General features: G+C 37.0%; 1 protein-coding gene across 1 annotated transcript; it reads right to left on the reverse strand.

Annotated features, from left to right (window-relative positions):
* Nucleotides 1–1,282: 1,282 nt before the first annotated feature.
* Nucleotides 1,283–8,880, reverse strand: LOC107671741 (phosphatidylinositol 3-kinase regulatory subunit gamma-like). The gene is made up of 8 exons (XM_016464687.1): nucleotides 8,543–8,880; nucleotides 7,033–7,117; nucleotides 6,840–6,938; nucleotides 6,419–6,614; nucleotides 6,189–6,311; nucleotides 5,432–5,553; nucleotides 3,890–4,066; nucleotides 1,283–2,406 (listed from the first exon to the last, which is right to left on the reverse strand). Exons 1-8 carry the CDS (start codon nucleotides 8,604–8,606, stop codon nucleotides 2,223–2,225), a joined length of 1,050 nt encoding a protein of 349 aa, XP_016320173.1. The 5' UTR covers nucleotides 8,607–8,880; the 3' UTR covers nucleotides 1,283–2,222.
* Between the last annotated feature and the right edge of the window lie 3,296 nt (nucleotides 8,881–12,176).

Consider the following 12,176-nt stretch of genomic DNA (forward strand, 5'->3'; position numbering starts at 1 on the left):
CACACACACAAACAAACAAAGCTTTTAAGCCCGTCCATTCTGCTGACGCAGAGAGCGAGGGCTAATCCCAACACCCATCTCACATCCAACCTGTTACAATGTTACACCTAATAGCACACAGATTTCCCTTCTGAACATTCTGTTCTTCTGAATTACTACCAGCAGTGCAACAATACATCTCTATAGTCACCCATATAGCACTGGGTTATTCTCAGGGAACAGTGCCATTAGAGAATGAAAATCAGAAAGGTCTTTGAACTTTCAATAAATTCTATATTTAGGGTTATTACAATTAACTGAAACTATGAAAAGTCTTTCATTGCTTGAAATAAAATGTACTTTAACTGGAATAACTTTTTTGATTATATATAAGTTTATATTAATTTAACTTGATGTACTAAAATGTCTAAAACTGAAATAAAAATGAATTTAAAAACAACATTTTTATATATATATATATATAGAGAGAGAGAGAGAGAGAGACTAAAAAAAGTGACAAAAACACAAAACTAAATTACAAAAACTTAAAATGTTACAAAAACTATACAGTAGTTTGTCACTGATATTAAAATAGCACTGATGACTTTCTTCTGCTGAAGACAAAAGCCAGTCATGGCCTAATGGTTAGAGAGTTGGATTTGTAACCCAAAGGTTGGGGGTTTGAGTCTCTGTACCGGCAGGGATTGTTGGTGGGGGGAGTGAACGACCAGCGCTCTCTTCCACTCTCAATATCACGACTGAGGTGAGACCCTTGAGTACTGCTCCCCGAGTGCTGCAGCAAAAATGGCTCTGGGTGTGTGTGTGTTCATTACGCACTGCTGTGTGTGTGCACTTGGATGGGTGAAATACAGAGCACAAATTCCAAGTATGGGACACCACACTTGGCTTCACTTTTCTTTTTTTTTTTTTTCAAAAGAAGATATTGAAGAATGTTGGTAACCAAAAAGTTGCTGGTAGCCATTTGGAAGTATAGAATAAAATACTATGGAAGTCAATGGGGACCAGAAACTGCTTGGTTACCAACATGCTTCAAAATATATCTCAATTTAATTTTTTGGGTGAACTATCCCTTTAATATCTGCGAACACTTTATTTTGATGGTCTACTGACTACAAGTCACTTTGCAAGAACATGTCAACTTATTCTACTAACAGTCTAATAACACTCTAATGACTGCTAGTTGACATGTAGTTGCAGTCACTTCAGGTCAGCAGCATGTCTGAGAGCACCATCAAAATAAAAAAAGTGAAACACGTTTAATAAATCAGACATAAGCTCTGAATTTATCCTCAATCACTTTTGATTTTATTCTTTAAGAAGCATGCAAGGGAAAACACTGTAGCAAAAAATAAGCTCTGCAGAAGAAGGGGAAACGTTCCGCTGCTGCCAAATGACAAATAAAAAAATCATTTTACAGAGAGTTGCTCATCTTAAGAATAAGCAGTTTGGCATTGTGTCGTTTACCACAGACACACTTATTTATTAAACTCCATGAAAAAGCCCGTAAGACAACGACACTGCCCTGGCTTTCCTAAAAATAAAAAAAAAGCATAGTAAAAAAAAGGTAAACATTAGAAGTATGCCAGAAACGTAAATTCAACAAATACATTTCCTGTTTCTCTTTAACAGGTGCAAAATGGATACTTGCATTGTGCACAAAATATTCAAGCTGTCTTTAAAATGTAATTCAACCAGTTTTCAAGATGTTTCTCTGGAACAAATAAATCATGCGTCAAAAACTTGGGTGCGAAAAAGAACATGAACGGCAGGCATCTTGTTTTAGTTATAAAGCAAGATTTGAAAGTGTGTCTTTCAATAACGGTGTTACATTCACAAGATACATTTTTTAAATGTTTTCGGTGATGAATGAATTATAATAAAAAGATTATAATCATTCATCCCCACAAAAACTACTACTGCATCTGTTTGCTTAAAAGAGCATGACTGTATTACGAAACCCTTAAAAACAAATTGTGACGTTTTTGTGAGTGTCTGTAAACATGTCTACAAAGGGCTCATTCAACACTTGTTCCAGTACTGGAGTATCTTTATGACCGTGAGGAATGCTTTGGGAAGTGCAATATACAAACAAACCGCTTGACAGTCGCTTCCGATCTTTGCACATGTAAACTGTTCAAATGCTAAAATCAAGGGACGTGCCAACTAGGGCGAAGTCTCCTTCAGTCTTAGTGCAGATCATCTCCGGCAGGAGGCCAGTGGATTCAGCTGGACATGTGGACTGGATACGCGAGCCGGACGTCCAGAGCCTGGTTGTGCTGTGCCAGCGAGGTGTGATGGTAGTGCATGACCAGATCCTTCAGAGACTTGTGGAGATCGAACGGTTCGACGAACCCGAAGCCGCGCTCCGTGTGGCGAATCACGCAGTGCCTCACCTGGCTGCCGACCCTGTGGATGCAGAGATAAGAGCAGGGTTAGGAGAGCTGAAACTAAAAACGGAAACTCTCATGCATTGCTATAAAACTAACCAAAACAGAATCGAAAAGACCTCAAATGCTTTCTGTTTTCGTTTTTAATTCTTTAAGCATAGCAGCAAGCAGAGCAGAATTGACAGTGAAGGGACAATCAGTGACTGATGAAGAAATATCATTTTAGCATCTGTGTTTTGCAGAAAAAAATAAGTCATGCAGATTTGACAGAATATGAGGGTGAGTAAATGACCGAATTTCATTTCTGGGTGAACTAGCTCTTTAAGGTTGATTAATATTGTGAATCTGTTCGATTAAACGAATCGGTTCATTGAAGTGGAACTCAACAATCGTCACATAATGCAATCAGTCGTTTTACTCCAGTCTAATGGCGCTTTTCCACTGCATGGTACGGCACGGTACGTTCACTTTTGGGGGGTTTTCCACTGGGTACAGTACCTGGTACCTGGTACTTTATTTAGTAGCACCTCGGTTGAGGTTCCAAGCGAACCGTACCGTTACCAAAACGTGGCGTGTAAACTCTGCTGATCACGGATTGGCCGGAGAGAATTGTCACTACCTGCGTCACTGAACTTGTGACACAAACACAACAGAACCGCTAGATTTAAATCAGCACAGCCAGCGAAGGATCGAACACAACTGTTTTGAACGAGCGCACCTTTTTTTAACAACCAAAAAGTTTTGTTGTCTGTTGCGGAAGAACAGACGTTCCTCTCGTTGATAGCAGAGGAGCGGATCTGCTATAAAACTAACCAAAACAGAATCGAAAAGACCTAAAATGCTTTGTTTTCGTTTTTAATTCTTTAAGCATAGCAGCAAGCAGAGCAGAATTGACAGTGAAGGGACAATCAGTGACTGATGAAGAAATATCATTTTAGCATCTGTGTTTTGCAGAAAAAAATAAGTCATGCAGATTTGACAGAATATGAGGGTGAGTAAATGACCGAATTTCATTTCTGGGTGAACTAGCTCTTTAAGGTTGATTAATATTGTGAATCTGTTCGATTAAACGAATCGGTTCATTGAAGTGGAACTCAACAATCGTCACATAATGCAATCAGTCGTTTTACTCCAGTCTAATGGCGCTTTTCCACTGCATGGTACGGCACGGTACGTTCACTTTTGGGGGGTTTTCCACTGGGTACAGTACCTGGTACCTGGTACTTTATTTAGTAGCACCTCGGTTGAGGTTCCGCCGAACCGTGCCGTACTGAGCCGTGCCGAGCCGAGTTGTACCACACAGAGGAAACGTGCCATAAGTGGCCAGAATAGGATGCAACGTGGAGCAGACTTCACACAAATCGTCAAATGTCTCCCTATATGAGACTATAGCCTCTGAAGATGCCAGTGAAGTTATGGAACATACAAACAAGCAAACAGGAATGCATTTCAGTTCTCGTGTGATTAAACACATGATCAAACACAGCTGACTGATGACTTACACCACAGAGCAGGCGTAACAGTCCTTGGTGCTGCTGTTGCGGATGAGGAAAGCTCCAGACGGCTTCCCCTGGAGAAGCTCCTCTGCCTGCCGTCGACCGAGATCCCCCACAAACCAGCTCTCTTCCTCCAGGAGCTCCACACTCCTCTCCTCCTCCTCTTTCACCTCATATTCAGACCTGAGAAAACAACCACTTAATAAGCAAAAAGCTCCAAGATCATCTGGATTTGTCTTGTAAATGCCAGTTCCCTGTTCACCAGCCATTGTCTCTACAGACCTTACAGACCTATTGCATCAGACAGCAGCCAGACGTGTCCCCGCTCGCTCCCTCTGACTTCGTTAATAAAAACGGGAAATTAAACGGCTTCAAAAGGTGCTTTTATATTGAGTGGATTTTTAAATAAGATCAGTGGTGGCAGGTAGATTATTTGTAGTTAAAATAAAAACAAGGCAGCGGCTATTTGCACTAAGTGCAAATAGCTATAGATTCTATTTACACTATGTTAAAACAGCAAGACTTTCTGCTATTTATACTACTTGTTGCAAATAGTAGCAATTATCTGCACCTCAGTATTGTACTACATTATAAAACAGTACGCAATAATAATGTATTGAGCGTAAATTATCATTTTAATTCAAATTATTAAATGGATGCCCCCTTATTGGGACAATAAAACCCTCCCTTCCTTCATTTTTGCAGAAAATAAATGCCTTTCCGATGCGATATGAGATTTGAAAAGGGAGAAAAAAAGTTCAGCAAAAGGTGGGTTCGAACTCGGGTCGATCGCGTCAAAAAGCACACGCCTTACCATCTACGCCACTGAAACTGACGTCTAACGAGCGTCTTTGTTCAGTGCTGACTAGCCCAATCAGACGTTGGTGGGCGGAGTTAGTGTAAATAGACTCATGTCACACAGTTCAGTGAAGATATTTTTAATGAAACCCGAGAGATTTCTGTCCCTCCGTTGAAAGTCCATTCCCCCAAAACTTTAAATTAAATTTGTCCTTCATATAAAACGATCATATGTCTTCAAAAGACTTGGAATAAACCCCTCGGTTCATATGGATTTCCTTAAGACCTCTTAACTTATTGAAGTGTCATAATGTTGGATAGAAAGCACTCGGGTTTCATTCAAAATATCTGTATTTGTGTTTTCACTCATTCGACACACAGAACATGCAGACTTCATATTTAATTAGCAGTCTTTTTGAGCTTTAATATTCAGACACTAGTCCATTTCATGATTTGAGTAAGTGTACAGCCCTACTTTTGACGTATTCATCCAAAATTTGCCAAATTCTGTGTTGTACTGTAAATTCAGCAGTATCATGGAGACTTATAGATGTGCAACCACTGCATAGGAATGAACTAGCAACCACTGAGAGCACCCTAGCAACCGCCTAGTGACACTTTACCAACCATCCACATAACAACATCCTGATTTTTGCACTGGCAAGTCACATTCAACAATCACGTTACCAGACGTAATTCCTAGAGAAACCCTGGTGCTCTTTTGAACATATAGATCATCTGAACACTCACTCTTTCAGCTCACTCTGGACTGGGTGTTGGAAATCCTTGCAAGAATTCTCTTGAGAATAACACTGCTCTTTAGAGATCTCGGTCAGACTGACGGCCTCAAATGTATTTCTCCTTTGGATTTCCTGTAAAGCAACAGGGAAAGTCTTAGAAAAGCAGTGTATTTGATATACTTGATATACATTTCTTCTTTTTTTTTTTTTACAACTAGATGTAAAAACTAAAACTTAAATCACTGCCTTTAAAATAATCTAAAAGAAAAAGAAAAACCAAAATTAACTAAATGTAGTTATTCGGTTCATATTCATTTCATATTTTTGTTCCTAGTTGGCAGTGATTAGAAATACTTTTTTTTTTAATGTGAACATTTTGCATTCATTAGGTAAATAATAAATATCACTTAAATCTATATTATTTCTATATAGTTATATATAAATGTAGTATATAGATTTATTACATGATTATATTTGTCTTAATTTGTTTTATTAAATATTTTTTGTTTTAATATTTTTTAATAATTACTGTACATGACGTAAGTATAGCAAGAACTTAACCCAAGCTAATTAATAAAAAAATATATAATAATAATAACTACATAGTATTGTTTTAATATATAAAAACTAATAATAACTACCAAAAAAAATTTGAAGAAGAATTCTAATACTAAAACTGAAATTCAATTGAAAATAATATAAAAATATAAACTAATTTAAAAAACACTACTATAATAACGCTGATTTGAACCTTTTCCATTGCTTACCTGTAATAGCGTAGTGCAAGCATCATAGAGCTGGTCATACTCGGCCGTCTTTTGAAACAGTCTTAAACATTCTTGGAATTTCTCTCTGGTTGCACTCAAAAACTCTTCCTTCACAGGCAGATCCTGAAAATGCAATGAGTTTAATGACTAAAGGCGTTCACTTGTTGAAAAAAAAAATGCATAAACAAAAGGTGCCTTTCAACTAAGATGATCTTCACAATGCAACTCACTGAAAAGGTGCGAAGCGGGTCACAGTGGGACACGGGATAAGCCAGCGTGACATCTAGGGAGCTGTTGTACTGGACTAAGCTCCGATGCCTGTAGTAAGATATCAGCTCCGGCACTGAGCTGAAGGTCAGAGGCTCAGAGAAGCCAAATTTCCCATCTTGATGGTGGATCCTGATGAGTTTGTTGGTGCCATTGTTCCTGTGGGCATTTCACACATACAGCCTTGTCTGTGAATGCAATGCTATTTCTCCATGTAGAAGTCATGTTCGAAAGGAACCCATTGGTGAAATGCCAACTAATCATATCTGGCAATTTGCTGCCTTCTGGACAAAAGTCTGCTTCATGTGTGAATAGTTGGCCACTGTTGGTAATACATTTAACAGCTTTCAAAAAAGTAGGAATCCTAAAGCATGCAGTTCTTACCTAACAGTTAATGTATATTCTCCCTGCCGCTTGGAGGACGCATTTCGGACCAGGAAAGCACCATCAGGCATGCCCTGGAGTATTTCGTTCACCTCCTCCCTAATGGTTCAAAACACAATGGAGTTTGATTGCAAGTAGTATTGATTGGATAAACAAATACTAAGATTAAACACTTTAAAGAAGAAAAACTCACCTTGATATGTCAGCCCAGTACCACTCGGCCTCCTGTAAATCATTGGGCTCCATTTCTCTGAGGAGATGTTCGTCGCTACTGATGACTGGATGAAGAATCATAAAACATAAGTGTGAGACAATAGGTTACTGAACACACAGCTGAGCAATTGTTACATTTCTGGACTAATTTTACTGGAAAACCTTCAGCCCCTTTACAAAAAATTGCCAATTTGTCAGGTTTTAGTCACTGGAAATTACTTTTTTTTTTTTAAAGTGACAATCTAGTTTTTTCCTTACTGTATCTCAAAAATATTATTTAAAAGAATAAACAGATTTATACAAAAAAATCTTAATAGATTTTGTATAAATTAGGGCTGTCAAATCGATTAATCGTGATTAATCGCATCCAAAATAAAAGTCTGTGTTTACATGCGTGTGCGTGCTGTGTATATAAGTATATATAAATAAACACACATACATGTAAAAATAAGAAATATATGTAGTATATATTTAAATAATATATATATATACACACACACAAATATTTCTTAAATATATACATGTATATACATATATTTACACAGCACGCACACACATATTATGTAAAAACAAACTTTTATTTTGGATGCGATTATTCACGATTAATCATTTTAACAGCCCTAGTATAAATGTATTTATCAATAAAGTCTCTGATTTCCGTGAGTTTTTAAAAAAAATATATATATACACATTTAACATATGAATATATCATATCATGAGTTATTTTATGTTGAAATATATATTACATAATATGATAAAAAGTATTTACATTCTGTAAAATTAGTTAATATATTTAATATTTCAACTGTTTTACACAGAAAACATAATTAAGCATTAACAGGAATATTTTTTTCGGTGTAAAATAGATTAAATATTTAATAGCTGTACTGTAAAATGAATTAATACATTAAACGTTATACGTTACATTTCAAATGTAACTAAGCATTAACATTTTCGTCTTCGTTTCGTTTTTGTCAGTTATACATATCCATAACATCCTTATAATACAAACAGGAGTTGCAAATCGTTGAATTAGAAACTATAGAGTACATAAAGTGACGGTAACCAGCGGACCTCTGCGATTGGCTGAACTGAAGACTGCGAGGCTCATGAATACTAATCAAGTGAAGGGATTGGACGCTCGAGGACTGTTACCAAGCAACGTCAACATTGCCTATTTAATATTCATAAGCTAACGCTTCGCCATAGTAGGAACGGTAGCTTCGTGGCCCGATATTCCTGCTCCGCGGTGACATGTTGAGACATGCAGAAGCCCAAGACTGAATCAACTCACTTTTATAGCATACGAACTAACTTTTACAAATGTTAACTTCGCCGAACACTGACATGTTGTTATTGTTGTTCCCGAGATTGACGCTTGGCACTTAGCTTTTGCGTTTGAACCAGAACAAAGGCAGAGTGACTTGAACAGAATAAACACCAAATATAAACAGATGAGAAGCAAATAATACACGGATAAAGTTACGAACCAGTGCCAGCTGCGCTGACTCGACTCATTTCGATGTAGGAAAACGGTTCTGCAGACGATGACATCCTTTCTTCAACAATGGATCGTGTTGCAGAAGTGAATTAAGCCCTTTTGAACACTGTAAATCGTAACGTTCAATAACTGTAAACGACTGTTAGGTTATGTCTAAGATAACGAAGTAAAAACGGCACAACAATGTTTAAAAATCCGAAAATTCCCGTTTTTTTTGTTAATCCAAGTGGCCAGTTATAAATTGGCAGCCAGTCATTAAAATAAAACTTAGCAATAAAGCTTATAATCGTGTGCCATGATCAGTACGTTCATTACAGCATGTACTAATCAAATACCCATCTGAGTAAATAAACTCTTATAAGGTTCGGGACGATATAAGTGTCTTTGGACGATACCATATATTTACATGGGGGACACTTCAAGCAGGATGTATTCGTTTTGTTGTTATTATTACTTTGTTGATATTATACTTTGCTTTATAAGACTATTGAGTGAAATCAATTTTATAAATTGTTTATTAATTATATCCACTTATTTAAAGCCGCTGTTGTGTTAATGCGAGGAGTTTTCACCCCCTCTCTCCGCAACTATGCTACGGTCCGTTTTTGTCCTGCATTGTGCCGTCGGTAATTTTCTTGAACAAGTTGTTTAAAGTCATAATTCTGAGTTTTCTGCACACAAACACTGTCATTTTTTAAGTTTAAGAAATAATAAAAATGTCTAAATTAATAAAGAAAAATGTCACGACGATTTTGAATCACTGGGTTAGGGTTAGGGGTTGCACATAGGGGGAGTTCCTTCAGTAGGGAACATTGTGTACTGTTGGCATTGTCTGCCTCCTGACAGGGAAAGTTGCTCGCTTCAGTAGTGTTCAAACACTAGCTGCTTAAACCTGCCAAGCAGCATGCTTCTTAAATACATAAAAACTTGTGAATTGTGCTTGCATGATGATATCTTGAGCACGTCTATGACGGAACAGCTCAGAAAGACTGTTAAATCAAATCTAGGATTCACTCTTCGTTTGAATTTGTTTAGTGTTGTGTGTTTTAATATCAATTTTAATATGTAATACAGAACTGCAATGGCTGCCGTATTTATTAAAGGGGTCATATGATGCGATTTAAAGTTTTCCTTTGTATTTGGAGTGTTACAAGCTCTTGGTGCATAAAGAAGGCCTGTAAAGTCTAAAATCCAAAGAGATATTCTTTATAAAAGTTAAGAGTTAGCCACACCTACCTAAAACGGCTCGTTCTAACACGCCCCCACATACCTACGTCACTATGTGGAAATATTAGCATAATGCCGCCCAAATGTGCACGCAAAGAAAGAAGGCGTGGTTTCAGGAACAGCAGTCGTGTTGATGCAGCATGTCAGGGAGACGCTGTGTTTCAGTGCGAAAGCAAAAGCACTTTATTTGGCCTTCCGGAAGTAGATGCGGTTAGGAATCATTGATTACGATTTATTTACAACAGAACAGCACAACCCAGATGTTCGAATTTGTGCAACGCATTTTATGGACGACAGTTTTTTGAACTTACACCAAATACACAAAATAATGATCTTTAAAATAGCATCATATGACCCCTTTAAGGCAAATGTTATGTGCATAGACCTGGTTTAAGGCCTTATAAGCAGTTGGCAGTTTTCTGTTCTTCCAGTTTTTCGCAAGTATTAGATCAAAAACAGTAATAATAAATAATGCATCATCTTGTTTCATTTCAAGTTTATTCCATCTATTCTGCATAATCTGTGTGCAGAAACGACATAACTGGCATCTCTTTGCAGAAACTGTGCAATGAATGAAGCAATAGCAGCCACAATGGCCTTTGGCCAGTTCCTGTCATCAAACGGTCATTAATGCTGCCTAACATGAAATGCATTTATAATATGTTTGATTCCATGTGATTCTTTTTACCAACCTGTTTACATTTACAATTTTTCAAATACAATCCATCACAAACCAAATCTGACCTCCTCTATAGGCTCATTGTTATGTTTGGAATGTTATCGCTCATAATTTCGATATTTTATTTCATGGCGATAAACACCTTTACATATTGAGATGTCAGAATAGAAATTATGTTTATTTTTGCATTTATATGATTATATCCACAAATGACAGAATATGTTTATGCAGTTTGTTACATACTGATTTTCTGTATACTGATAACATCAGTTTCAAACACACGTCACTGGCTCAATAAGCATTTCCTTTCCATTTAATACAAACAAATACATAAAACAAATGTAATACAGACGTATAATACAAACAATCCACTTAAAATGGAATAAAATATCATGGCTTTTGCTTTTGGACGAATCACATTGCACTTTTCAATAAGCACAAGCGATACTGTGTCTATTTATGGTCTATTTATGGAAAACTATGCCAAGATCAGGACATGCGTATACATGACCATTGTGTTTCCGGCTTCACAACTTCATTTAGTCTCTGTTAGCACGCAAAGATGAGAGAATATGAATCATTATATGTGCTTTTGACCTCCTTTTAAGAGCCAACCTCAGTTATGCTGCAAGTTTCTCTTGCTGTGATTTTATATATGTTTTATATTTCTTAATTTAGGGCATCAAATTCCACTCTTATCATATTTTTCTATAACTGTGGGTAACAAAGAAGCACAACAAAACCACACTGACTTACTGTAAATTAAGGCAAGACTCACTTATGGCCACATAATTTTTTGTTTCGTAATAGTTCTACTGTGTGAATTTTACTGCTAATTTTTCTGTGCTCTTTTACTGAGCACTTTGGATTTTACACACACACATATATATATATATGTGTGTGTGTGCGTGCGTGCGTGTTTGTGTGTGCGTGTGTATATGTATATACACGACTCATTTATGTTTTTGTTTTGCCAACAAGCCAAGTTCCCTCTAAAATATGATACACTGAATTGAGATATAATTTGCATGTACGTCTGCATCTGCTCCATCTGAGCTGGAATGTGGTATTTGTATTGGTGTTTGATAAGGAAACGTCTCTAGCACAGGTCACAGTCTGCAAATGAGGACATGCAATTCCAATACAAACACTACAGGAATAAAATAACTCTCCGGGGGCTTTGTTTGTGGTTCATTCTGATGTAAGTTTTGTCTTTTGAGAGTTTTTGTTAGGAAAGCATGTGACCTGCTCTCTACTGATAATTGCTCAAGGATCCTAAACACACCTCTGGGCTGATGCTTCAATACGCTTCAGACACACTTTATTACTGGAGTTACTGGATGATGAGTAACAGTTTTGTATTTTGATGTGATGTGGAAACCTTAAGGTTTGTGGTATAAGTGGAATAAATGGTCCATCGTCATTAGGTCGGCACACCTCGGCTCAACATGTTATTTAGGATCAAAAGTTGGAGAATCTGTCATTTTATACTATTTATTTCCTTCCACAAATCATATTCGGTACTGTTGTTTTAGGAATGATGCTGAGCCAGCAAATGAAAGAAATTAAATTGTTGTGACAATAAAGAATACACCAAATTAATGCAACATAATCTCAGTTCTTGACACAAATGCATGACAGAGATTAAATAAAGCTGCAGAATATAATAAACATCCCATTCCAAGCCTATATGCAAACACCGGGACAGAATGTGATG

Source organism: Sinocyclocheilus anshuiensis, unplaced genomic scaffold (assembly GCF_001515605.1).
Source record: "Sinocyclocheilus anshuiensis isolate Anshui unplaced genomic scaffold, SAMN03320099.WGS_v1.1 scaffold524, whole genome shotgun sequence".
In the NCBI taxonomy this organism is placed as follows: domain Eukaryota; kingdom Metazoa; phylum Chordata; class Actinopteri; order Cypriniformes; family Cyprinidae; genus Sinocyclocheilus; species Sinocyclocheilus anshuiensis.